Source organism: Pleurodeles waltl, chromosome 4_1 (assembly GCF_031143425.1).
Source record: "Pleurodeles waltl isolate 20211129_DDA chromosome 4_1, aPleWal1.hap1.20221129, whole genome shotgun sequence".
Taxonomy (NCBI): Eukaryota; Metazoa; Chordata; class Amphibia; order Caudata; family Salamandridae; genus Pleurodeles; species Pleurodeles waltl.
Window position 1 is genome coordinate 853,439,149 of NC_090442.1, and position 27,470 is coordinate 853,466,618.

Genomic DNA, 27,470 nt, shown 5'->3' on the forward strand with positions numbered 1-27,470 from the left:
GATGCTCTGTCTGGGGGAAACATGCCAAATCGAGATCCAGAGCGGTCTTCACCTTAGCAGCAGGTCTGGTGGTCAACATCCATAGTGCACAATGAGGTAGATTTGGTTTTGGGTCAGTTTATATGGCAGATATCCCTCCTCCACCTGCTAAACAGTGCTGTTGCTGTGAGGTTTACAATGTGTAATGGCCTTACCAGTGTTATACCTTCACTATCAGTGTGGGTGAAAAGTCTACGGGGTAATCGTATTGCCTCCTAAGCGCTTGGAGCTCAGTAGATAAAGCACACCCCAGCACCATCCATGGTCACTGCTCCTCCTCCGGACTTCCCAAGATGTAAGGCGGGTGAGCCTGGGCGATAGCGGCTGCCAGTCACCACCACATGGGCCCCCAGCCACTATTTGATGTCATAAGTGTCCCCTCAAGCGCCAGGGGCCCTGCAGGAGAAACGCATCCCATGCACAATCCAGGCCGCCACGCCTCCCTTAGGCTCACCTCCTCCTGGGGCCAGTACGACCAGATGGTGAACCCTGGTGCCACTTCTCAGGGGCCGTTAACTCTACCAAGCACCCACCCATGTCAGCAGGGGGCCGGGAGCAGGCTCAAGGAGGCTGGATCACAGAGGCACTGGTCGAGCGTGAGCACCACCGCACCGCACAGCAAGATAGGCCATGCCTTCGGGCCTATGATACTTCCCTCAGCTTTCCTCGATTTCCATGCTCCGCTGGAAAATGAAGCAAGTAGCAAACGTATCTGCAGCACTGCTTGTGGCTGGGCATCTGACATGTGCATCAAGACGGCCGGATGAGCAGGATTTGACAGGATAATGCTAGGGCGTGAGACAGAGCTGTTTAGAAAGCGTGCGACTCGGCCGCCATTTCGGCCACGCCCCGGTCTGATGCTGTTTTAGGGGCATCCTAGAGCTATGATTCCTTTTGGAGTAAGCTGTGATTTGTGAAAAATCTGTGCTGCTTTCTATTGTGGATTTGCGAGATACGAGTTAGTATCTGTCTATTATTTTGTAACTCCCAGTTTGCCAAAACCTCATAAAGGATGCCACAGCCTAACATATGCACTATAACTCTGTTAGACTTGACATTCTTAGAATGGCATTCTTTAAGACGTTTTGCCTTCAGTCCCCTGTTTTAGCTGAACTCGTTTTTGTTGTCATTGAGGCTCTGTGCACTTTACCACTGCTAAGTAGTTGTAAGATGCTTGTGCTCTCTCCCTTAAACATGGTAAAATTGGCCTATACCTTATTGGTATATTTAATTTACTTATACATACTACATGTACTCGGGCCTGTAAATTAAATCCTACTAGTTGGCTGTGGCACTCATTGTGCTACCCACTAACGTAGCCCTGCAGTCTTTAAACTGCCATTTTGGCCTGGAAAATATACCTTTTTGAGAAACCTAAAACTTCCTTTAAAGTAACAAAATGTCACGCCTATGGTAGGATCAAGCCACTCTTAGGGCAGAGTGTATGGTATTTAAAAGGTATGGCATGTGTTCAGGTTTTTTCACTGTCGGCATGTACCTAAAGTTGTTTTTCACTTTTTTAAAATTATACCAACCATAGACTGGGTTCTTCCACTCATTTGAATTGTAATTTAAAATACTAAAAATGTGAATTTAACATTAAAGAGTTACGATTCTGAAAATGCCACTCCTAGAAAGTTGCCATTTTTCTGCCTGAACTAAATGTCTTTCTGTCAATGTCCAGAGTTGCATGACTGTAAATGGCTCTCTGTGTGTGTTGTGTGCCCCTTTCAGACATGGGGATAAAAAAGGGCCTGGGTGTTTGGCATGGTGTTCCTTTCCTGAGCAGGCTGTCCTGAGGGGATATACTCAGGGCTATGATAACCCCCTTCCTGACTTCTAAGGACTTCCTGCCCTGCCTCTGATGAATGCAGCTCACACCTAGGCCTGCCTGCCCTTTGTTACCCTACACAGTTTGGAGCTAAACCCAGGAAAAGGAGAAGGGTATACAAAGTGGGCAATCCCCACCCACAGCCTGCCATTGAGTATAAGAATAGCACCATCAGAACCTTTGATCAGAACTCTCCAGGACCTGTGGAAGATTCAGAAGAGGGATTTTCCTGTTGTCTAAAAAAGGAAGACTGATCCTGCTTGTCTTGATCCCAGGCTCTAAAGAAGTGACTTAATTGGTCAGTTGGCTGACTTGTCTGTGCTACAGGGACTCAACAAGCTTTCAGAGGCCTCCCTGTAACTGCCCAGCTGACCTGCACCAACTGAATCTTCCTGTGCCCTGGTGCTGGCCTCTGCTGGGATGAGTCCTGATTCTCCCTAGAGGTGCCCACTCCCACATCCAGGACCGATGGGTAGCATCAGAGTGTATGCCTCCTGAGCTACAGGTGAAAATCTAGAATTTTTGGGCTCTTCGCAAACAGACTCTTCACAGTGAATGACCGACCCTGACACTCTCTGACATTAACCGTTAGCAATGCCTGCTATTCACATCAGACATGAGACTGTCGGCAGCAAAAGTCTGTTATCTAACAACACGAAGCTCCAGTGATGGCTGGTTCTTTGCTCCACAACTGCAAGCGCCTGCAAAGCCCAGGCTGCTCCTTGTGCAGCTACCGATCATGCTGCCAATGCAAAACTCCTCCTCCTGCTGCTTCTTGTGTGAACTTGAGAAGGTAAATTCTCGAGTAGGACAAATCTGGTTCCTGTATTTGATCCGCGCTCCATCGTGGTCAGCCTAAACTTGTGATTTTGACCCGGTCTAGTACGACACAAGTTTTACTTTGCTTTATGGCACTATTTTCACCTATAACTTTCAAACTCAAATTAGATTCTACTTTTTTTGTCATTTAGGTGTCATTTTTTTAACTTAAAATTAGCTTTTTCTAAATTGGTTTTGGATTTAAGTAGTTATGTTTTCACCTTATTGTGGTTTGAGTACTGCATATTACACGTTACTATTAAGTTAAGCCTGACTACTTTTGCCAAGCCACACGGGTTTTTAGCACAAGTTTAATTGGTGACTTTCATTGTTCACCCTGGGAAAGATTGTGTTCATTACTTGAGTGGGGCTTTCACAAATAGTAACCTAATTTCTTATGAAGGCATTACCTGATCTCCTTCTCTGACCCTAATGCTGATATGTTGCAACTAAGATTGGAAGTGACAGGCAGTTAGAAAGGTTTTTGTTGTATTCAAATGTACCACATGACAACCACTTTTAAGCGTCCATTGTGGGTCATCTAGTCTTGTACCACTAAACCTAATTCTTTTAGTGCTTAAGTCATAGAAAATAATTATAATGATATAATAAGTGTAGATGCCCAAAATATTTTGTTTGAGGTGGTTTTCCACTTTACTCACTGGTGCCACCCACTTTCACCACAGGCTCCACCACTTGCTTGAGTGTACAATGCCGTAAGCTTTAGCGCTGCACCAATGTCAGTAAAAACAATCCCTGTTGATTTGATAAAGCCACCATCATACGGTCTGGTGTTGAATGGTAATTATGTAAATAATTGAAGACCACTGAGTGCTTTGCTTAACATACAACACCAATAGTATGGAAGTGGATCGACAGGGATTACTTTTTTCTTATCCTCTATGTGAGTTTTTGTTAACTTGATTTTTCTAGGCAATTCTCCTATATAATCAGACCTATCCTCACCCATTGATACTGTCAGGATCATACCGATCTCTTGACAGTTAATGGGCTGTTCGATTCAATATTGTTGCATCAATTTAATGATTGTGCTTGCCACAGAGCTTGATTAGGATTTATCACTCTACCTTCGCTGCACTACTAATTTATAAAAGGAATTATCACGATTTTCGGTGCTTCCAAAAATCATTTCCCGTCCTTATGTTGACCCTAATATAAATAACTTATGGGGTCGAAACATCGACAAAAATATTAGTGGACTGTTTTTTAATTTGATTGGAAAGTTGACCCTCTGACAGAGTGGCGTGTGACAACAAATGTATACATATCAGGCACTTATATACTCTCTGTATTGCACTTGCACACTTTTATTCACTCTCATTGCTCCGTAATATTTTTTTGGAGCACCTCATTACAAAAGATTATGTTTACAAAAAAGGTATCTTAACCCTCATTGCTTTTACTGAACTGAATACATTTTGATTGGATTTCTGTTCTAGACCAATTCAGTGATGGTTTTCTATGGGTGCCACGGAAGTTGAGGTTTACATTTCCCTCATAGGGACCATAGTGGGCTTTCCTTGTTGTATGTTAATCTTCATTAAATGAATAAATAAAGAATTTAAAAAAATGTGGCTTCTCTGCTTGACCAAATGATGTGATCCTAGGCTATTACTTTGTTACTGTCCCTCCTTGTCCTTTATCACGTTAGAACACTTCATGTACACCAATTCAGCATGTGTGTCGTACAAAAACCTCTCCAGTATATACTTTAATACATTAATGTTGCACCATCTGTAATAATAAACTGGGTCACGCTTAAGGTGTGCATGACACTTGACGTTTCACACTCATAGCATTGTCGCCAGGCAGTGAAGGGGCATAAATGTTTCAATGTACGTTGAAACTATCACATCTAAATAAAATCATCTTGATTCGGTGCCAGATAATGAAGTTAAATGTTGTCCCCTGTTAAAGAAATAAACTATCATGTTCTCATCATAATTGCACGTTGAACCACTCAATAATAGAACAACCTTGACAGGGTCTAAAGCGTACTGTACAGCAAGGCAGCAAATGACATTCTTAGACATTAAATGCCTTGGAGTGTTTTAAATCATTAAACTGGTGCCTATGGGTCGCACGAAATAAGTGCTGGTTCCCAGAAACAAGGGACAAACTAAAACCCCCGTCTCTCAAGCCTCAAATGAACCAATGAATACGTAATGTCTTGAACTCTAAGAATTATACATATTTTTTTTTGTTATACTTTTAGTAATTATGAGCAGAAATGAATTTTTGCAGCTACTATCCTTACTGTAGAGAATACCTATTGCCACTCAGTGAGGAACAGTGTATTTCTTTATCTCCGTTATCAGAGAATGCCTTAAGCAATGTATCCTCCTAAGCCTCCCCCCCCCCATGACATAGGGTAGCCACTAGTTTGTAACCCAATCCACCTATAGATATTTAATATGCAGATTATCGTATTAAAAACCAACATATCACTGTCTGTCGGTGTATTTTGAATCAATATTTGTTCTGAGGAAGACTCAAATTGTAAGTTAATTGTACCGTGTCATGTAACAGTCACATCATTTTCCAGCAGATTTCAGGAAAGATGTTTTAGGGCTGTGGGAGTAAAGGCTTGAATAAAAATATAGGGTGGGCTAAATAAAGCAAAATATTGTCACATAAGGACGCACGAAGAGGTGTGAACCTTCATCACCTGGGATAACAGTCACATTTAACCATAATTAGAAAAGGAAACAAAACTCTGGTCTCAACTAAAGGACCATTCTCACCTTGAGCAATAGAGACTGCAGTCACTCCCTTCACTTCTCCACGAACCAGCCATCTATCAAGGGTCTGTGCTAAAGGAAGACTTATCAGCAGACACTCCCAGCAAAAGGAGCAATTTGAATTTCGGAAGCATCTTTGTCTGCTGTGACTTCACATCAGTCTTTAGGTCTCCTCCCTTCTGCTTCAGGAATGTCAGCAAACAACTTCCACTGTCTGGGAAAGCAACCTCACCCCCATCTTGTGCACATTGACCGGCCAAGGGCTTCGAAAGTGGAAGCCATAGGCCTTAATTACTCTGCTTCACTTGTGCATATAATGCATGTACCACACAGGCCACATAAACACACAAAACATACACTTGGGATTTTAGTGCTAGGTAACTTTCATACCTAGGGTTGCTCTCCTGTACTGCAGAAACAACCTAAGGCGGTGTACATCTGACGGCACATTGGCAATATTAGCTCAACTAGTACTGAATAACACATTTTTTGTGAGTGAGTGATATAGGGCCTGATTACAACTTTGGAGGAGGTGTTAATCCGTCCCAAATGTGACGGATATACCACCAGCCGTATTACGAGTTCCATAGGGTATAATGGACTCTTAATACGGCTGGTGGTATATCCGTCACTTTTGGGACAGATTAACACCTCCTCCAAAGTTGTAATCAGGCCCATAATCTTTAACACAGAATAGAGGGGGGGAATATAACTAACTGAGACTTCTTTCTTTTTTTTTTTTTCTTCACAAACTCCCCTTGTGCAGTGGAAAGACCCTGTACCAAGGTTGGGATACTCCAAAATATGTTTAAAAGGTCTGTTCTAAGCTTGGCATGTAGCAGGCTAGGGCTCTTAACGTTTAACCAAAGCGTGTTCTTGGACTTGCATGTTTAGCTTTTTGCCCAGGATATGGAGGACTGTATGTAATGTTTCTTTCTACACCTTACATCCTCAGATTGCTGGCTCTCTCTCAAAGCCTTCCCCTACTATACTCCTAAAACCCTGCATGAAAATTTGACCTTGTCTTACTTCTGATTGATTCCTGTCCTTTCTTTCTTCAGAGTGATCCTCTATTTACCTTCAACCCTCTGCGTGATGTATTTCTGAGTATAGCCTTCTCTTAATCACATGCATGGCTGTTTTAAACTCTGGTATTGTATTTCTGCAAATGACTCATAACCTCACTTCATAGATCACAACCTCTCCTTCATTAAAACCCATCCCTGCAACCTAACGATATCTGATCTTCTGCCAGCCTGTTTATCTCACCAACCATTTGCCTTAAATCACATAGCCCCCACTAACGATCACACCTAACTGGTACTAATTTTAATTTACCACAAAGAAACTGGAGTAAATGCATGTTTTTTATTTTCTTGCAAGCATTTAGCTAATATCAACAGCCAATAATACCACTGGTCTAATCGCTAACCTTGGATTTTGGCCTAACGTTCTACATCTTAATAAAGTGCTTCAAAGCCTCATCAGGGGTGGTAAGTGCTATATAAATGCAATTACAAGTACCAGACTCTTCTGGTCTCATTTGATAAACCATCAGGTAAAGGTGTATTAGTTCCTGTGACTTGTGGTTTGGGAATAATAGTCTTCAGAATTGCTTTACAGTGGAATACTGGCTTGCCTCCATATTAGCCAAAAAAATCCTGTTTTTGGTGCTTGTTTTAGTAGATGCTTGAATTGTTTAAACATACTTTTGCTTACTACCTGCTTTTAAAGAATCTGTTTGTACAATTACAATGACTAATTCTCAGTCTTTTGAGGATCTGATTGATTCATTAGGTGAAGAAATGGTTTCATATTGCACATCAAATAATGACCTTACCCCAGGACTGATTAATGTAACCAGTCAGTTTGGACACCACTTCCTTGTGGTGATGACTCTTAAAACATCCTGTTTCGAATCATTCGTTTAAATATCCACTCCGAACTCCTGAAAGACCCATTAAAAGTGTTGCTCAGAACACTAGTATTCTACTGCAAATACCTGCTCTGCCAGTGCTGACGTTCCAAGTTATGGTAACGCCAGACACCATAACAAAGCCTATTCGAAGGGCTTCGATGGAAGCACATGCAAGTGTTCTTGGTGAGTCACCTGTTCCTCGGTACTGCACACAGACTCTGATCCAATTTGTTGAATTCATTTTAAAGGCAATGTATCGCTCCTTGTAAGAATTCACACAGGGTTCGACAACAAATGAAGTTGACCCAGAAAGTATCCCTGAATTTTGTATGCTCGACAATTATTGGATGTATGCACTTCTATGATCTGTGGTACCACTGGAGTTGTGGTTTCTATAATTCCATCAGCCACGTTCACAGAGTAGATGGGTTTGAGTGCCGTATGATAACTGATGTTTTTGATTAGTTAAGTATTGATTCCAAGTAGGGTTCTGCTGTTTCACATGTCAAAGCAAGAGCTCCTCTGGATCATGCTAACTGCAAATCTGATGTTCGCATTGCAATCATTTTGATATTTAAAATATTGGTAGGGAATGACATTTAATCTAACACAATCGTATACAAGCATTGCTGAACTGCAGACATGGACTAGTCTTCTCACTCTGAACTACATGAACACACTTGCAACAGAAACCTTGGGCCAAATATTGATTCATTCCCCACTTTTGGTGATTCCACTTTAAATTGAAACGAGGCTCAGGTCTGTGATGGATTTTTTGAAAGCTAAGGTTTGAGGGTAGCTGAACATGACTGTTGCAAAGCTATACTGATAGAATACACTTCACATCTCTAACATAATATAACTTTTGTGCCACCTTTTGCATTATTTGGAGGCCTCCTACATTAGGGCACAAAATTACTCCTGCATGTCACAAAGTAACTTATTGACAGGAAGGAAAGTAATTTTGTTAATATATTGAAAAACTTTTTATTTTTTTGAACCATCAATCTCAGAAAGCCTACTTTGTATTCTAAACTCCTTTATTTTTCTTTTATTTACTTCAACTGTAGCGCTTATCAGTTGTTCTCGAGATGTCCTCTTGGAAAAAGCTCCTAACATATCATACTGTTTGTTGACTTTAACTTCCTAACACTTTCTCGCAGTGTACATGTCAGTATGGTTATTTTATTCTTTGTGAAATGTAAAACTTACTTTTCTCATTTTTTGTTATTGCAGACTTGGATTACCACATTCATTTATCTTCAGCTAATCCTATGTGTAACTTTCGGCAATCCATGCGGCAATCCAGTCACTGATGCTGTGAATGATATTGAAAAACTGGTAAGGCTACTCTAAGTTATTTTTTCTTTTTTTTCTTTTCATCTTTTTTTTGGGCTTACCAACAGACACTTTAACCTCTTCGCTGCCAGGCCTTCCGACCTCTCCCCATCCCCCCCCCCCCCTTTCCCTCAGGTGCCAGGCTTTTGTTTGGCTATTTGGGGCAGTTCGTGCCAGGCCCTCAAAACTTTGTGTCCACATAAGCTACCCACGCCAAATTTGCATCCTTTTTTTCTAACATCGTAGGGATTCTAGAGGTACCCAGAGTTTGTGGGTTCCCCTGAAGGAGACCAAGAAATTAGCCAAAATACAGCGAAAATGTCATTTTTTTAATTTATTTATTTTTTAAATGGGGAAAAAAGGGCTGCAGAAGAAGGCTTGTGTTTTTTTCCCTGAAAAGTGCATCAACAAAGGGTTTGCGGTGCTAAACTCACCATCTTCCCAGCTTTTCAGGAACAGACAGACTTGAATCAGAAAACCCACTTTTTCAACACAATTTTGGCATTTTCCATGGACATACCCCATTTTTTGTTTTTGCTTTCAGCCTCCTTCCAGTTAGTGACAGAAATGGGTGTGAAACCGATGCTGGATCCCAGACAGCTAAACATTTCTGAACAGTAGATAAACCTATTCTGAACACAGCAAGGGGGGGGGGTGTAATTTGTGTAGATCCTACAAGGTTTCCCTACAGAAAATAACAGCTGAACATAAAAAAATATTGAAATTAAGGTGAAAAAAAACCAGCCATTTTTCTCCAAGTTTTACTCTAACTTTTGTCCTGGGATGTCAGATTTTTTAAAGCAATATACCGTTACGTCTGCTGGACTCTTCTGGTTGCAGGACATATAAGGCTTGTAGGTTCATCAAGAACCCTAGGTACCTAGAGCCAATAAATGAGCTGCACCTTGCAATGGGTTTTCATTTTGTACCGGGTATACAGCAATTCATTTGCTGAAATATAAAGAGTGAAAAATAGGTATCAAGAAAACCTTTGTATTTCCAAAATGGGCACAAGATAAGGTGTTGAAAAGCAGTGGTTATTTGCACATCTCTGAATTCCGGGGTGCCCATACTAGCATGTGATTTACAGGGCATTTCTCAAATAGACGTCTTTTTTACACACTGTCCTACATTTGGAAGGAAAAAATGTAGAGTAAGACATGGGGCAATAACACTTGTTTTGCTAATCTGTGTTCCCCCAAGTCTCCCGATTAAAAATGGTACCTCACTTGTTTGGGTAGGCCTAGTGCCTGAGAAAGTAAATGCCCCAAAACACTTTCTGGACACATCAAAATTATCAAATAGAAAACTACCAGTTTTTCTTTGTTGGGGGGTGGGGGGACCTGGGTTTTTGGTCCTGGGCTCAGCAGCCATATAGGGAAACATACCAAACCCAGACATTTCTGAAAACTAGACACCGAGGGTGTCCAGGGAGGTGTGACTTGCATGGCTCCCCAGTGTTTTCTTACCCAGAATCCTCAGCAAACCTCAAATTTAGCTAAAAAATCACATTTCCCACATTTCTGTGTGGGATCACCACACCGGGAAAAATTTCCTACCACCCAACGTTCCCCTCCGTCTCCCGGTAAAAATGATACCTCACTTTTGTAGGTGGGCCAAGTGCCTGTGGCAGGGAAGACCCAAAAACATGTTGAAATTGAGGGGGAACCAAAGCGGTTCCAAAAGAGCAGTTTGGAAAAAAAAACAAAAACATTTTTAGGCTGACAAGTGCGGCAAAACATTTTATTGGTATAGATGAGACAATGCTGGGTGGTAGGAATTTTGTGGATTCCCGCAGATTCCGGAAGGTTCCATCACAAAAATGTGGAAAAAAATGTGTGATAACCATCCCCGACATGCTATGGCCTTGACGGACAGCCCAATTGCAAACCATAAATATCACATGAGCACAGCCGCAGCCCTTCCTTTGGGGCTGAGGGACCACGCCCCCTCACCCTTCAGCCCTGCATGAAGAGTGCCTGTCAGGCTGAGCAAAGGTCAGCCTGACAGGCACTCTTCGTTTTCAGGTCAGGCAGCCAGGAGCTAGACCTGCATGATTTGTGCAGGCTCCCACCTGCCTGAGCTGAACTTTGCTGGGCTGAAAATGTAACAGCTCCTGTGGGCATGACCTCCTCAGCTCAGCAAAGTGCCTCATGGCTCTGCCGCTCTGTGATGAGAGGAAACGTTTACCCATTGACTCTGACCTGGGTGCTTCAGGTTTAAGCCCTGAAGCACCCAGGGCGAATGTCAATCAGTGGCACCTTGTCACAGAGTGGGGTGGGGTTAGCAGTCTCACTGAACCCATTCCACTCTGTGATGACTTGGGACTGCTGCCTTCCTTCATTAGCTGACCTTAGCCAGAGAGGGAAGGCAGCAGACCCAACCCTCCTGGGACCTCCGACCCAGAGCTGAAGGTAAAAATAAAAAAATAAAAAAGTGTGTTACATTTTTAATGAATGTTTGGTGTGGGCGTGCATGATTGAATGTTTGTTAATGAGTGTTGTGAATGGATGCTTGTGTGTAAATGTGTGAGTGTGCATGTGTGTCCTGCCCGCCCTCCTAAAATAACCAGCCCCCACTGCATGATCACCACTGACAGATGTGGGCTGATCTAAAGCCTACACTCTCTCTACTTTTTATTGTACTTGTATTGAAGAATTTGTGTTATCTCTTCCATGTTTGCTGTAGCCAGACTTAACACGAGTGACGATTAGCAGTGAATTTTATGCTTGTACCTTTTGCAAGCCTGCTGATGCTGGTCTCTGCTAGGTAGAAGTACTTGTGTTTTTTGTGAACCTTATGCTGTGCATACTAAATCAGTGGGTTACCAACAGAGTTAAAGCCCTAAATCCATTAAGCAGATTGTGTCTGGAGTTTGTTATATGGCTATCAAAATTGTCATGATAACTGAATGCAAATATAAAAGTCAATTTGTAAATGTGGTCTAGGGTACATGCAGTCAAGTTCATGGCTTGCATTGCTGGGGACAGTAAACTTGTACCACCTGTTTCTCTCATTCGTTGACACTAAAATCACCATTGTATCCATCAATTCATGTCTTTGTGACCTGCCAGTTTTGCAGCAGCAACCATAGAAGTAACTTCATTCAAGAAACCCACAGTTAACATTATAAATGATTTGGCCATTGGTTGGTGGTGTGCAGGGCCACCTTTAGGGCAGTACGAGCAGTGGGCCACACTAGGTGCTGACCTGGAGTGGGCGGCGCTGATCTCGGGGTGGGGGGTGGTCTGTGTTTAGCAATAACTTAGGAAACTTGCTATTTGAAAGCACCTGCTGAAAAGTTCCTTGTGCGTCCAGCCTTCAAGAAACAATGAAAGTCAAGATACCTCTTGTGATAAATGTTCCTGCTAGGGAGAGAGGTAGGAGTTTTGTCTAGTGGCAGCTTTGACTCGCCATAACATAGCGTAGGTGGTTAATGTACCTGCCGCAAAGAACAGAACTATATTTTATGTGGATAGCTGAGTGGATTTGTAAAACCAGCCTTTACAAGCGCTTTAAAACAAATGACTGTATGTGAGAGATGGGCTATGGAGAGATGAGGGACTAATTTACTTGGTGGTATTGAGTGAATCCGAGGAAGTGGTCATGGCGTGGGGGCGGTGCCAAAAATCACTGTCTCACAGAGTGCCAGTAGTGCTAAAGCCGGCCCTGGTGGTCATCTCCCGTGTAATAACGTGGTCCATTTTCTAGTTTAAAAAAAGGCAGTTCACGTAAATTCACCTTTGAAAATCAACAAACTACTAACCTTTCTAAATTCTTTTACTCTGTCTATGAAAGGTAGCAACAGATTCGAAGCCTTCTATGAAGGAATTAGCATGTGAATCCTAGAGATTCCTCAAAATAGTGGTAGTCTGCACAATTATGATTCTCAAGAGGACAACGCTCTGCTCCCAGGTACACTTCCACCCACTACACCAATGCTCAAAATCTTGCAGTATTTTGCTTGCATTGCTGTCTCTCAAATTGGAAAGCAATGACTCCTAGGGACAATGGGTGGTGCTAGTACGACAGATTTGCTTGAACCATTGCCCAGTTTCCACTGTCTCTGATTTATGACAGTCTGCATACACCTTCTGCAGAGCTTCCAACAAGCCCTTGCACCCAAACACGTCAGGAATGCTAACAAATTGCAAGGAGTTGTTAATTGGGTTTGTGGTCTAAAACGTTCCGGGCACATTGGCCAATTTGTAAATGAGAGTGCGTGCTGTGCTGTCTGAGGGGATTTGATTACAAATGTAATACTCCACGGGGATCCAATGAGCAAAAGAAGTACATTAAGGATCACAATGCCTACTGTTCTGGGTACGAAGTGCGAGAGCACTTTGTGCTGATAGACATTTGTCTATCAGAAGCCCTGGTCGTGTGGGGGCGGGGCACTGTAGGCCTCTGCTTATTGGTCTAAAGAAAGCCCTTGCCCGTATTTAAACACATCAATGGGGGGCTGAAGTTACCTGTTACAATGCAGCATAACCACCGCTTGGCATCATGCCCAAAAATCAACCACATAGACATGCAACTATGTGCTAGATTTTCGTGCTCATGTGCTGACAATACAACTTCAGAAGACCTAGTGTACTCTGGCAACATGCTTGCCTTGTCACTTCAGAAAATGGATTTTCTTATGCCAACTTTGACACACTTTGTAAATACCTATGCTACACCTTTTGTACCTCTTTCTTGCCAGCTAATCACTATGATTATTCTGCACAGACTTGACCTCCAGCAAAACCTCCTACGTAAACATCTCCTTCTTCAATTTTTAATCATCTTCATTCTATTTTGGAGCCGATTCAAGAACTCCAATATATTATCTCAGCAGCTAAATGTTAATGGTCTGTAAGTGAGGCTCCACAACCCTTTCACATTTATGTACATAAGTGCAGGGTGTCTCCTGTGTGGTTTAGTGATTTGGAGCGCATTTAATTTTTAATCTGGGTCGGATGTCAAGGTTTTCAACAGTTTTAATTCATAGCGGCTGCCTGGCTTTGGCTTTATAGTTGATCTAGAGCACAGCCCCAGAATGTCCGTACAGCACAAATTAGATTAGCAGTATCTAAATCCAGAGGAAGTTTGTATATCTTTGAACTTTTATTACGAAAGTGGTTTCCTGTTTTGCCAGCAGTCATCAACCTTGTGTTTTATGATTACATATTGGACCTCCCAAGCTGTCCACTTTTATTCCTTTGATGACCGGACAACGTTTCCTGTGGCATTTGTTGTCTCCTTCATGCATTTTCATTCCTAAAAAACAAATTCGGAAAACAACATCAAATGTTACAGCTATCTCTTTCTGGGCTTGAAGCAATGGATGATCATAACCTATGGCATGCTGAATTTATGTTGTAGGATTACCTTTGTGTTGTAGGCTTACCAATCGACGTGTGTGAGCCAATAAATTAAGATTGGACAGAGAATGTGGCATAGTGGCTAGAGCAGCCGACTTTGGAACTGGGAAACTGGGTTCTAACCTTGGCATTTGCTCAACATCTTGTGATTCTAGGCAAATCACTTCATTTCGCCATGCCTAAACAAAAATGAATGTGTCCTTGTTTAATGTAACTGGTACTTATGTAAAGCACTCCAATGCCTTTGGGTTTAGTTTGCACTACATAAAACGGCGAATATTTTTTTGTTCTTCGATGGAGCCGAACAAAGGATATGACTGAACACCAAGAGTCCATGTGTGAGCCGAGCCCTGAAAATGTTTTTCACATAAACTGTGCAAAAAATACCAAATAAAACTGATAACACGCAGAAGTGTTTCATCTTAGTTCATCAGATTATATCACTGCATAGAGGGGCATTTATTAAAAGTGGCAGTTTAAAAAAAAATAAAAAAATGTACCTAACAATATTCATGTCATCACCCCTCACCATGACAGCAATGCCATTAGTGAATTAAGTGGCAGGTCATTTGTCATGCTCGCACTGTATGCGGCCTAGATCCTCATGGAGCAACATTATATTATGTTCACATCAGACACAAGAGAGGAGTTCGTATAGCACACTCCTTATTTCACTTATTTCAAAGTGTTCTCAAATGGAATAAGGAAAAAGGAAGCATGGTGAAATAAAATATTTTCCTAGTATCACACATTTTGGTCAGGCAGGGAAGATGGGAAAAGCCCCGGGTTTCCTGATTTTGCATTATGCCATTCATCTACTAGACTGGCATTCTTTTCCTTCTTCCGTTTTACATCAGTGGGTATTGTTTTGTCAGTTCTTGGTTGGCAGGCAGAAGCCACATGAAAGCTCTTCTCATTTTGGTCCCTAGGGTCCAGGAAGACCTCTAGCTGAGTCAAAGTCAGGCATGTACCTCGAGCTTTCAGTGGCTCTGCCCAGCTCTACGTATTGATGGCTCTTGATTCCATTATCAACCAGGAGGACATTTGAGGGTGCCATATAACAGTAAAACATCATATGGGTCAAGGTGGGTCCATATGGGATTCTCCAAGTTAGACACCTCGTGTGCATCACAATGATTCTCTTGGCTTGCATTATGTTATCAGCCAAAGTGGGACCTTTTCTGCTATGCTTTCTAGACAAGGAGATGTTGCTGGAAGCCTCCAAAGCAACAGCACTATTTTGCCAGTTAACTTTCCTGCTAAATTTCACACATTGGTAAGTATCATTAATGTGGCAGGAATTCTTTGTCATCAGACATCTTATTGGATACTGGTAATGGTATGGACCTCTGCCACCATAAGCCCCTGGCAGCAGTTATTTGACAAACTGTTTAACAGGAGGTTTCTGTCAGTGTTACTTTTCATTTAAAGTACAGTTGTCCAGTCTGAGGCTTTAAGATTCTAGGCTTGCTAACTTGACATTCTCTGGTCAGCTGTAAGACCGCTTGTTGTTCAAATGTGTGTTCTTTGCATCAGTAGTTCGGATACAGGTTGTTGTGATGCAGGGTGACTGGTATCAGTAACGTTTTTAGTTTGTTTAAAAAAAAAAGAAAGATACAAATATCAGGTCTTTATTAATATATTATATTTTGTTGATCAACAATGTGAGTGTGTGTAAGCAAGTGAGAGACAGTCGCAGGAGTTCAAACTTAACATCCATTGTTTGAAAAAACACTTCACAGGTGTCTTGCGTGTGGGGGAATACACCACTTTTTTAATGATTTAATGATCCTCTAGTTCTCCCTAATTGGGAAGTGTAGGAAATGGACAGTGTAGTATGACATCTTGAGACAAACTCCTCTTTAAAACCACATGACCATTAATCCAGGCATACTGGACCTCATCTTTGAAGACTTCAACTTCTGCTATAGATTAATGATGATTCAATCACCTCACTTTTTTTTTTTTTCGTTTTTTTTTTTAATTTAACTAAAGTTTCTGGAAGATGTGTTTAGTCTTACAATTACCATGAACATTGCCTTTAAGAAATTGGTCTTTCTGTTGAATATTCTTCTATAGTATATTTTAGTACAGCCCAGTCAACAGGCAATGTCAGTCTTTCAGTTAAAGAGCCACTGTGACTTTGTCTCTGGCTTAGTATTTTCTCTTCATGTGCTACCTCAATGTCAATGTCCTACATTTGCAGATGGCTACAGACTAACGAGCTCCAGCAGCAAAAATCTTCTATATTGTCATAAAGTTGTCTTGAATTTAATTGGGAACGTGATAAATCGCCAATTTACCCAGTGTTTGTCCTATGCCCTCCGTTTACACTAGGCTAAAAGTTACAAACCAATTTGTCTGTTAGAATGAACGTCTGTAGATAATTCGACTTGGATTAATTTAGTTTAAATGGGTTTGCATTTAGCGTATATCCTGCTCTATCTGCAGATTGGTCAATAGAAAAAGATGTTCCAAGAACAGTTCATGAACTAGACTATACTTTCTTGTTTTGACCCACTGGTTAATCTTGCTTGGCGTTGCCTAAAAGGGTTTTTTATCTACTGAGGAGAGTTCACCAAATTGCTAGTTATCCATGGGATTTTGTGGGCAGCTGTGTCCCTTCTCCCCGCAATAAACCCTTTCGTAAAGGCACTCTAACTGACCTCCCTTTGTGACTGTGTAATTGTACAAGCTAAACTGGTTTAACGGAGCCTATGAGCAAGAATCCCTCTGCTCACCTGTCGTTGTGCCACAGCCAAATTAAAATGTTACCTGTTGCACAATATTTCGTGCCATCAACCGTTTTTTCTTCGATTGTGTTCCTACAGAAGAGTTTGAGAATCATTGCCAAATTAGGATTTAAAGTGAGCCCCATGGAGGGCTTACTTGTCCAACTCCTATAATAGCTGGAACCTGCCAGCATCTTGTTTGTAGTAACCGTGTGACACACAAGACTGAATTTCCTGTCAGTGGAACATGTAGGTGCGTTAGTGCCAGCAGAGAGGATTTCCCACAGGGGTACTGGCAGTCACAGGCCCCATATCTGCCAATGCCAGTGGGCAATGTCACTCTTAGCAGGATGCAGCCTAACGACTGCTGGAGTAAATGAATGGGCAGAAAAGATTTTGGCAACAGTTGCTCTATTGATGTCGTGTGCCCTTTCGATATGTGTTTCTCAAATAGTGCAGGCTTGCCCGCACAAGGCCACAGTCAATGGCATCATGTGTGTCCTTTGTTAACCATGCAACCTGAAACAATCATTGTAGGTACTTTTTCATTGCTTCCTTAGCACTTGCTGCTGTGGGGCTTTCCATTGACTTTTGCAACATCTTTCTCATGAAATGTGTAGGTATAAAAACGCTGTGCATGTATACCAGTTTTACTGTAAGGATGCATATGTTCTAAGTTGTCAATACCCTTTCTTAATAACATAGTAATGTATAGATTTTATTATGTACTGGTTATGTTAGAAAATGCAACTTTGTATTGTCACAGAACAGCATAAAGCAATCCGACAAAGGTTGTATCTAAGGCCTCCCATGTCCAAATCAAGTTTTGGAACTGTAGGGATGTTAGTGGGAGCAGAAAAGCCAATGTGGTTTTAAGATGTAGGCCTAGCCATCTTGGATTGCAAGAGCGGTAGCCACACTAAGTTTTTAATAAACTCCTAACAGGTGTGTGTTGGGGGGAGGTGGGTTGAGGTGGGGGCAAGTCCTAATAGTGTATCATGCATGACTTAGTTAGGAATTTCTGGACTGATTATCAGCAATTCATGAAAGCATTTGGAAATATGGAGCCTTTTGCCCGCTCCAGGTTGTCCTGTTCCTCCATGGCAATTGGCAATATGCAAATTTATGTATACATTTAAATAGCTTCTGCAAATATCCTCCAGATTACTGGGCCTCATATTTAATTCTGAATTGATAGATGCCTAGTAGTCTATTGCCCCATGGCTACAGTTTACAATCATTAGCAATCCAACATATGGCAATGAACAAAATGCATACTATAACATTGATGGCTAAGCATTCCTCAGTAGATTAACCAGTATAAATGGCATCTACCCAAATGTACACCTATACCACTCAACCACAATCGTGCCAAAGGCAATAGAAATAGCAGTATGCTACTCTTCAACATGCAATTTCTTTATTGACAATGAAGGGCCAAGCTACACTCTAGAGATGGATAACTATCAGTTGTACTCTGAAAAACTTTGGACATGCCCTGACACAACACCCAAACCTGATGTTAGCAGTGCTGTGGCCAATTATGAGCACAGCATCTATGACAGCACAGTGCTAAACATTGGTGTAGGCTGCACTAATGGTACATACATGTTGTAAAAAACGTTAAACATGACCCCTTCAGATAAACCTGAATCAAGCTTTTAGATGGAGGAACGATTCCACATTGATTGAACTTTTAAGGTGTGTTGTCTATTCTAACACATGATTTAAATTGCAAATCCTTTGGAAATGTGGTTGGTTCACCACAGAGTAGATCAGTTTTCATGCTTTCTCTCCAAATGGTTAGTTACATGTAACCTTTCCAGCCCCAGAGGAGATCTTCTAGTACAACGTGAACTGGCCTACAAAGATACTAATACATGCCATCATTGACTTCAATCATCAAGCATCCCAGGGGTGAACTGGTTTTGAATCATTGCTCACGGTTTGCCCGTTTTGTGGGGTTATTTGATAATTCTTTGAGTTTTTCTAAAGCTGCACTTATTTTAAGAATCAATACCGTTGGTTTTGCACTAGTTTTGGAAAGCATTCGTTGTGATCAGTAAACCTTTATACCCATTTATAATGTATCTTTGTGCTGTGAGAAGTGAATCTTCATCACTTTGGTGCAGCATTCAGAGGAGTGTTTGCAATTCAAGAACGTTCAGCAATGTTTTAGAACTTGTATGACTATTCTACTTTTTGTGATACAGACGGTTGGCATGATGTTGCCTTACTGCATATTATCTAATATGATAAAATTGGGAGCTGTGTTTAAGCCAGTGAACATTCAGATGATGTCCTACACAAACAGCCAATTATTGTTCCATATTTGCCTATGTAAAAGTGTTGCGAAATTTCCAGCTCTTCCAATCTTTCGTAGTAACTGCTTTATGAACACTGAGACCAGAGGTAATATTGCATAAATTGCCACTGATTGCAGATAGACCAGCCCAGGATAGATAGCCCAGGAATCCAGTCATAGTTTTTCCTAGTCTGAAGTGAAATTCATTGAGCCTGGGTTTTCACCATTGATTGCCAAAACATTTCTAAATGGTGGTAGGGTAAGCCAAAGTGGGTGCATTTCAGTACCATTTTAGTTTGCATATCTTACAGATGTGTTCTCCCATCCTTTGCGATTTAACATTAGTAAGGGGTGCTTCTACTGAATTAGATGGATCTATGGAATAAGCGTGATGTCTTCTAATATGGCATTTAATCATAATAGAACCTTCTAAGTACAATGATTGTGAATTTGTTTAAAGTGCGAAAAAAAAACTGAATTGTCCAGGACGTTCATTTTATGTTGGAGCAGTGATCCTATTTAGAATTGTCATGGAACAACTTGCTGAAATGATAGCTTCCGATCTATATTTGGCAGTGCATGACTATTAAAAAGGCAGTTAAAATGTGTGTTGGCTCAGATTGAGATGTCATTTTGAATTTACAGTACATTTTAATAAGGTTGTATTTCTTCCAGGTTGGAAATCTCCCAAACGACTACAATATATCCCTGGAATATGTACCAGACATGCCATCTTTGGTACGTACAACTTCTCTAACTTAAGTGATCATAATGGTGTTTGTTATTAAAGTAATATTTTGTGTATGATTTATTATCACAAAAGTCTAGTCACCGGCTATGCTGATGGTTGATCCCACATACATCAATTTTTCAAGGTGTTCACCCTAAGCATAAATTGCAGTAAATTGCCTATTTGAGTTGCGATGGGTGGCCCATGGTATACAGTACAAATTAGCAATTTTGCTGCTGAGCAAATAAAATTTACTTTGTATCTGTTGAGCACACACACGCAGCGCTGGTGTTCTGAGACCCATAATAGCAGCCCAAGCACAGGTCTGGCTGCCTGCACAATTAATCCACAGTATCTTGCGAGTATAGCTGTGCCTGAACACCGCAGAGGTTGCAACAATAATTTATTACTGGCTCCTCCAGACGCGTTTTGGCCTAGCCGGGCCTTGATCACGCTTATCTGTTAAATAGTCCAAGTGTTATGCACAGTGAATTTTGATGGCTTTGGTTTTCTTCACTAGTTTTATTAAAAACCTGTCAATGATACGACCTCAAATTGTAATCCATCTAATTTTTTGTTGTTGTTGTTATTATTCTTATTATATACATATAATTGACGAATACCAGAAGAAAGAAAAGGGCAGGAGCACTTCACAACTCAATCATTACACACAAATTTTTCATTTCGATGAAGAGGTTTGTTTAGATGGAGGGCCTGTGGCGTAAATGTGAAGCAAATGTCAGATTCCACCTGCTAATGTAATTGCTTAGAAATATGGTTTATTTTAAGGATTGGCTACTTGGGGTCTTCTTTGATTGTTTGTTTAAGCTCAGACAAACAATAGGTATATTAATTATATTGAAATCGATATTTAGTCTTCTCTTATCTTGTGAGATGGCTACAATGGTGGCCATCAGTTTGATGCAAGGAATATGCCACAAGTTTAATACCAGTAATACCACATTTAGCAAACGGGAATAAAAAAGGAAAGAAAATGGAAGCTCGGTTCATCAATTCTGCCTAAAAGCATGGAAACCGGTCTAAATTTTTTAGTTCTTGAAGCTGAACAATTCTTTGTAGTCCTTTTTTAAAACCATTTAACCCCTGAATTGAAGTAGGAATTTGCTGCAATTAGTAGGCTTCAGACTTGTTAAAAGTGGGTGAAGAAATATGGCTAGGGCTGACTTCCTGGATGTCATTAAGGAGTCGCAGCTGCGACCCCTGGCTTGCCCTCTGCTACCCCTGGCCTCCGTGCCAGGAACACAGTGGCAGCTCGTCCTTCAGCTGGGGTTCCACTGAGTTTCTGTCCATTTTCTACCACACTGATAGTGAATAATATTTATCACCATTACTGTAATAAAAATGGGGCACAGTTAACTGAAATATGCCCTTGCATGACAGCTGAGGTAAGTAAAAATGCTTTTAAATATATGTTGTATGTATGCCTGCAGGTGAGAGTGTTTGTTTATTTGAGTGTGTGTGCATGTGTAAGTAGGTATGTGTGAGTGAGTGAAGGTAGAGTTCAAAGGGCAAATGATGTCACTTCCACGACCCCTGGCATTTTGGTGAGTTGATGTCCGTGGCTAATTTTCTTTCCCCATTAGATGGGGCAGTTTGCAGATTTCACAACCACCCAACTCCTTTTAGTATTTGACTGATTGATGTTTGTTTAAAAAAATATAAAGGTAATTAGAAAGGTGGAATGTTTTAGAAATCCATAACATCCTGTTATTTGCCGACCTATGCAGGTGGTTCCCTTATTTGAGCAGACTGCAGAATTTCTGCAGTCTGTGAGCAGTGGTTTCTGCACAATTTGTGGTAAAGCAACCCTTTCTAGCTGTTGTTCAGAGACCAGAAGTGTACATGCCAGGTTCACCTTTGTATGAGTTACACTTGCCTATCCATAGGGCAGTAAAGGTATACATGGTAAGTGAAGCAGTATGTCCATTTCAATGGAAGATGTAATTAGAATAGGTCTCTTTAATGTAGTGAAGTGAAATAGCACAGATATACCACTTATGTGGTGCTGCGAAAAGCTCACAGAGGCACATTTTGTTTTTGGGTCTAACACAAAATTGATAAACATGACACAAGGCTAATTGTGTTTGCCTGGTCCTTCATCAAGGGAGTGTTCTGTCTCCATGGATGTTTGTTCTGCATTTAAATAGAATGGGTTTCTTGTTGCTAAAATGCTTTTAATTTCATTACACTTTTAACTGGAAAATATTTTTAACTAAGATTTTGCTTTAACTTAAAAGCACATGTACTAATCCTGTTGTGATCTCATATGTAAGCACGATCCTGCCCCCTCCCCCGTTATGATATGCATGCCCTATTTAGCGAGTTACTTTTTCAAATTGGTAACTAAAACACATCTCCTCTGACTCTGCAACTCTGACCATGTTAATCCTTGTAAAAATGAGGGCTTGAAGTGTACAAATATATCCTATAGTATTCCAGAATGAAATGGTTGCAATTTAAACAAAATTGCCAATTTTGTAAGCCAAGCACAGGTGGATATACTATACAAATCAATATAGCATTTTGAAAACTGATAATTTACTCTGGCCCGGATCCCATTATTGTTTCAGATCCCTCAAGGCCATGACTGGTCCCAGTAATATTTCGACAATCTAAATACATTAAGGAATAAATGAGTGCATAGATGACCCTGCCAATATGGCACAAATCCCTTTCTACCAATAGACCACACCTATTAATCTTTTTACATTTATTGAACGTTTCCGTTTCAAGATTAGTAATCTCTATTTATGTCCGTACACACTAGGCTGTTCGTAAATTTCACTGCCACTCTATATGTGAATAGTGAATTCCCCCACTTGGTGGTCTTTCCTAACAAATGGGGATCCGGGGTTCACATAAAGTAATATCTTTATGCCAGGGACAGGAAAAAAGGGACATGTGGATTGAGACTGCATAGTGTGCATTTTCTCCACATGGAGGGAGCCCTTTTATTGGGCAATTCCCCAAAATGAATTAGAGCATAAATGCTCTGTGACACCAAATTATCTCCCTGACACACTAGTAGATCTTGTGGAAAATCGCCAGTGTCTGAAATGCACTGTCCACGAAGCCCAGATTTAGACCAGCTAAATACTTGTACATTTCTTGGTGACATAAACACCTACGAAGCTGGCAGGAACCACATTTGCCTGGTCAATCTCTATGTAAATGTGGACTTGTCTGTGACTAGACAGGCGGGCAGCTCTACTGGTACGAATTTACCATCCATGAGAGTGCTTACCATTCTAATTTCATTTATGAGATACGGCTTCTCCATCTCCTGTGGCCCTGCGTGAGCTACTCCTTTTTATCGCGCCCCTTGTGAGGAGCTATCGGGCGTTTTCTCAAGGACAAAAATCATTTTCAACATTAAAAGAAAAATAATTTACTCTGTGCCCGCATCAGCTTTGGGGTACTAACCTTATAGAATCTCTTGCCCTTTCTCCCTCACTCCTTCTATTTTCCTCTTTCTCTTTCGCTCTCTCTCCCTTTCTCTTGCATTCTCTCCCTTTCTCTCACTCTCCCTCTTTTTCTTTTTCTCCCTCGTTCTCTCTTCCTCTCTCTTTCCCCTCTTTTTCTCTCCGCACCTCTCTTTCTCATCTCACGCTCTCCTTATTTAAAATGGAAAACTGTATACCTGTGCATCCTACTTTGACTTGATTTTAAGTGCATTAACCAGCATGCTTTTTTTTTAATCGAATTTGTGTACATTTGTGAGTTTTGGTCTGTAATTAAATTTTTTCCTGGTCTGGCCACCGATAAGGCTTGGAAAGCTAGATGATGTTAACCACAACATTGGTTTTCTATAACCGCCTAAATTTGTTTGCAATTTTCAAAAGTGTTCAATTGAACTTTAGAGTTAAGAGGAGTACAAGATGGAAAATGTGTGTACTGAAATATTAAGCTTCCAGTTCATAACACAATTACTCCGACTATGCACTAAATAAGCCACTGATTGATTACAAAAGAGCTCACCCACGTTGATGAAATGTAAGAATTTGTTTCAATATAGTAATGCAAACTGTACTTTTCAGAGTTTACCTGCCGGGTTTAAAGAATGCTGTATTTTTCTTCCTTGCAGCCAAAGCAGTGCTGGGTGTATTTGATGGTTCACAAAGTGTCTAACAGCCTCACAAGTTTAATTCAAAAATTCGCAAATACTTCACAAAATTATTCAATCATGAGTAATCTTACAGCAATTCTCCATGGAATCCGGCATTGCCTTACTTCCCAGCTCGACAACAACGCGGTAATGTATAGCGTTACAAGTTTGTGACGTTTTCATGAATTACATTTCAACTTCTCACTAATTTTAACTTGTTGATTTTAAGTATCTCTCTTATTTGTATACCGGGCACATAAAAACCCTGTATGGAAGTGCAGGTCCGCATAGGGAAAGGTAGCAGTTTTGTATTTTTAAACCCATAATAACTTGTCCTGCTACCTTGGAAGAAATAAGCCAGTGCAACAGCCAGCTGGACTTCTCTGCTATTACATGTCTCCCAAACTTAGACATTTTGTTTATAGCACTAGGCAGCCCTTCTCTGTGGAACCTGGCCGGCCCTGCCTTCCCCACTATGTTTTTTTTCTATAAATATCTTTATCTGTAATTTCAAGTTACAACAAACGATAAACTGTGGTAGGCGCAATCAGGAGAGCTAATCTTCCAAGCGATAGAGAGTTACTGGCATAGTGGACACAACTTCCCACTCAGGGAGGCAAAGCTGGCCCTTCCCTCCCGTGTTTCTGCCATTCGGAACCCTTTATTCCTGCCTGGAAATGCGAGGGGGCGGGGGGGATCTGTGGGGGGCGTCGGGAGACTGTATATGCTTGTGAATCACTCCAAATCTCCAAAGGTTCCTTCTTAGGTTGTTTTCAGTATATTCCCCTTGTACCACTGAAAAATACACGACGGCGGAGCAAGAGGGCACATTTGTACTAGTCAAGAAAATTTCATGGAACAAGTCTCCCCACTACTGAAGGCCAGAGTTGTTTCAGTTGTGCATTCCTAAGAGACCATGACAAAGAGGCAACGTGTGCTTTTCAATGGACTGGAACAACATTTTGCGCATACCTGTCAAAAATTTAAAGCACCTGGAAGAAAGGGAAACAAAAGCTCAGCCAAGCAGGCATGCACTAGGTGTCCCCCACTGAGAATAAGATGTCTGGAGGCCTAACGTTAATTGCCGGCCTACTGTGAGCAACATGTTTTCTGTCATTTTCAGACTATAGTCAAAAAAATTACCTAATCCAGTGGCAGCAACACACACTCCCCTGACCTTAGCAGTATTAAAGTACAAAGCACCTGTCAATCAGGCATTCGCCCCGCCCCATTCTTCCTTTGGTGCAGTAAAATAAGAAGAAATTCCAAGGTAGTTCTGCAAAATACGGCCGTTTTTTGTGTTGCTGATGAATAGCAGCACAAGGGTTAAAGATACATTCTCTGAGTCGGCTGTTGGCGAATAATTGTAATTGCAGTTGTGATAGGGTAGAGGAGTGGCTTTATATTTTTAAAGCACTATAAGAATGGCATGGAATTTGGGAAACGTTGAACTCCCTTTTTCTCAAATGGGTAAAAGTGTATTTATCTCATAAGATTTATGTTCTTTTGCTTTACACTTTGCATGTATACCTATCAGAAGTAACGTTGGACCCAGTTGTGTAAAGGAGTAGTGGCTGAGCCGTGCCATTGTGGGCTGCTCCACACAGTATCACACGAGACTCCTCACCTGTGCCAAGTGAAAGATGCTGCATTGGCACAGAAACCTACAAATTAGTACAGCACCTTTCAACAATAGGGCTGAGAATCAATTTGGTATTGCATAGTCCCTGTTGGAAGATCTACACCACCCACATTCAGACCAGCATATGGCTGCGTTTTCCTATGTGGTGTGTGCAGGTCTTCGTAAAACTTATTACAATGCAATGGGGCATAGATCCATGTGGGGAAGAGCCCCTTCCTCGATGCATAGGGGTACTACATAAGGCTTGGCCTGCATGGAAATGTTTTTGTCTAGAGCTCCTTTGAGGCACTAGAGACAGATGGAAAGTGGGGTTGTACACCACAAAAAGTTTTTTTTTTTTTTTTTTTTTTAGTGCAATTGAGAGTTCATTTTTGCAGCATCAATTGGAAAACAGCCTGTTTGTAGGGTATGTGACTGGGTGCAGCAACCAGCTTTTGTTTCCCTTCTGTGAGCTTTTAATCCTACATGGAGTAGAAATTCCCTTTCTAGCCTCACTGCTAAAATTACTAATTTATTCGGTACTCATGGGCTGCACAACTCTTATCCCTAGATTGACCAACCTATCATGGCCAGATATTCAAGAAAAGGATGTTACTATCCGAACCTGAACCTATTTACATAAATAGATAAATGATACATCTCGACCAGAGCAAAGATTTTGTTTGATATAAATGGAGTGGAGTTCAGAGTGGCTAAAATCTGACCTGAATGGTCTCCGAACGTGCCTTAAAATTTGAATACAAATATAAAGGCTTTCAATATGTATTCATGCACAGCTGTCAGGCTGTGATGACCATTGGCTTCAACACAGATCCACTGATCTCAAACAGGAGTACCTATGTTTTGTCTATCTGTCCTTTTACTACTCATCTTTGAAGTTTAAGAAACACAACCGACAACAATGCCAGCAGAAAAGGTTCTGTCTTATGAATGTGTGTCATAGAACTAGAAGCTGTGCTCAAATTCCAAAAGCACTACAAGACCACGCATAGAAGTAAAAAGTTTAGAAATGCACATAACCTAATGTTGTCTTCTTAATGTTTTACAACTGAAATGATAAAATCTATTTTACCAGTGTTAGGGTACCAAGGACCGTATTGCTTAAAAGCACACTGTCCCGGTCTGCACTATGGCGCACCTTACATTTGGTGCGGCGTGCACACACCGGGTCAGTATTCCTTATTACAGTTGACGTACTGCACCAAGTGCAGCTGCAAACTCGCACCTCGCCTGAGGGTATGCATTAGTAAAAGGTGGAGTGGCTGTTTGAAGCAGACGTATCTTTTCTTTATGGTCAATAACACATCCTGCAATATAAATGGAGTCAGATTCCCTGCAGGCAAGTGTAGTGAGTAACTGTACCCATTGGCAGGGGGAATTCTGATAGTCTATAGGAATTGCTTTCCACATTTTCAGGGGCACCCTCGGTGTGCACTTTCTCTACCACCTCACTTGTGGTCCACAGTGAGTGAGTTCCGACACCTCCTTTACCTCTGTACCTGCAGGTGTAATGTGGCGTAGGTGCAGAAGCAGCGTGTTTCCTCATTTGCATGAGGCCCCACCACCAAGCAAAAGAGGGAATGCTGCCTTCATGATGTATATTAGAGAAGGGTGCCATGCAAACATCTGTGACACCTTTTGTAATAACAAAATGAACTAGGGGCACCGGAAACAAGCATAACCCCTCCTCCCTCGGGGAGTGGTTTTCACAATACCACCCCAGAGTGACTCTACTTTATACTGGTCAGCAGTAGTAACCACTATCCCTTTGAGGCCTTGTTTTAAGCTTCACTGACAAATGTTCCAAGATTTGAGTTAGGACAGGTTCCCTTTCCGTACATATTAAGCTAGGCAAACCATGC

The 27,470-nt window shown here is 41.3% G+C and overlaps 1 protein-coding gene across 2 annotated transcripts in view; it reads left to right on the forward strand.

Annotated features, from left to right (window-relative positions):
- Window positions 1-27,470, forward strand: part of KITLG (KIT ligand) — a 135,779-nt gene that overhangs the window by 62,241 nt on the left and 46,068 nt on the right. For both annotated transcript variants that reach the window (XM_069229613.1, XM_069229612.1), the window contains 3 exons: window positions 8,606-8,710; window positions 19,786-19,848; window positions 23,946-24,113. In XM_069229613.1, the coding sequence (XP_069085714.1) occupies window positions 8,606-8,710; window positions 19,786-19,848; window positions 23,946-24,113 (336 nt within the window). The remainder of the gene's footprint in view (window positions 1-8,605; window positions 8,711-19,785; window positions 19,849-23,945; window positions 24,114-27,470) is intronic.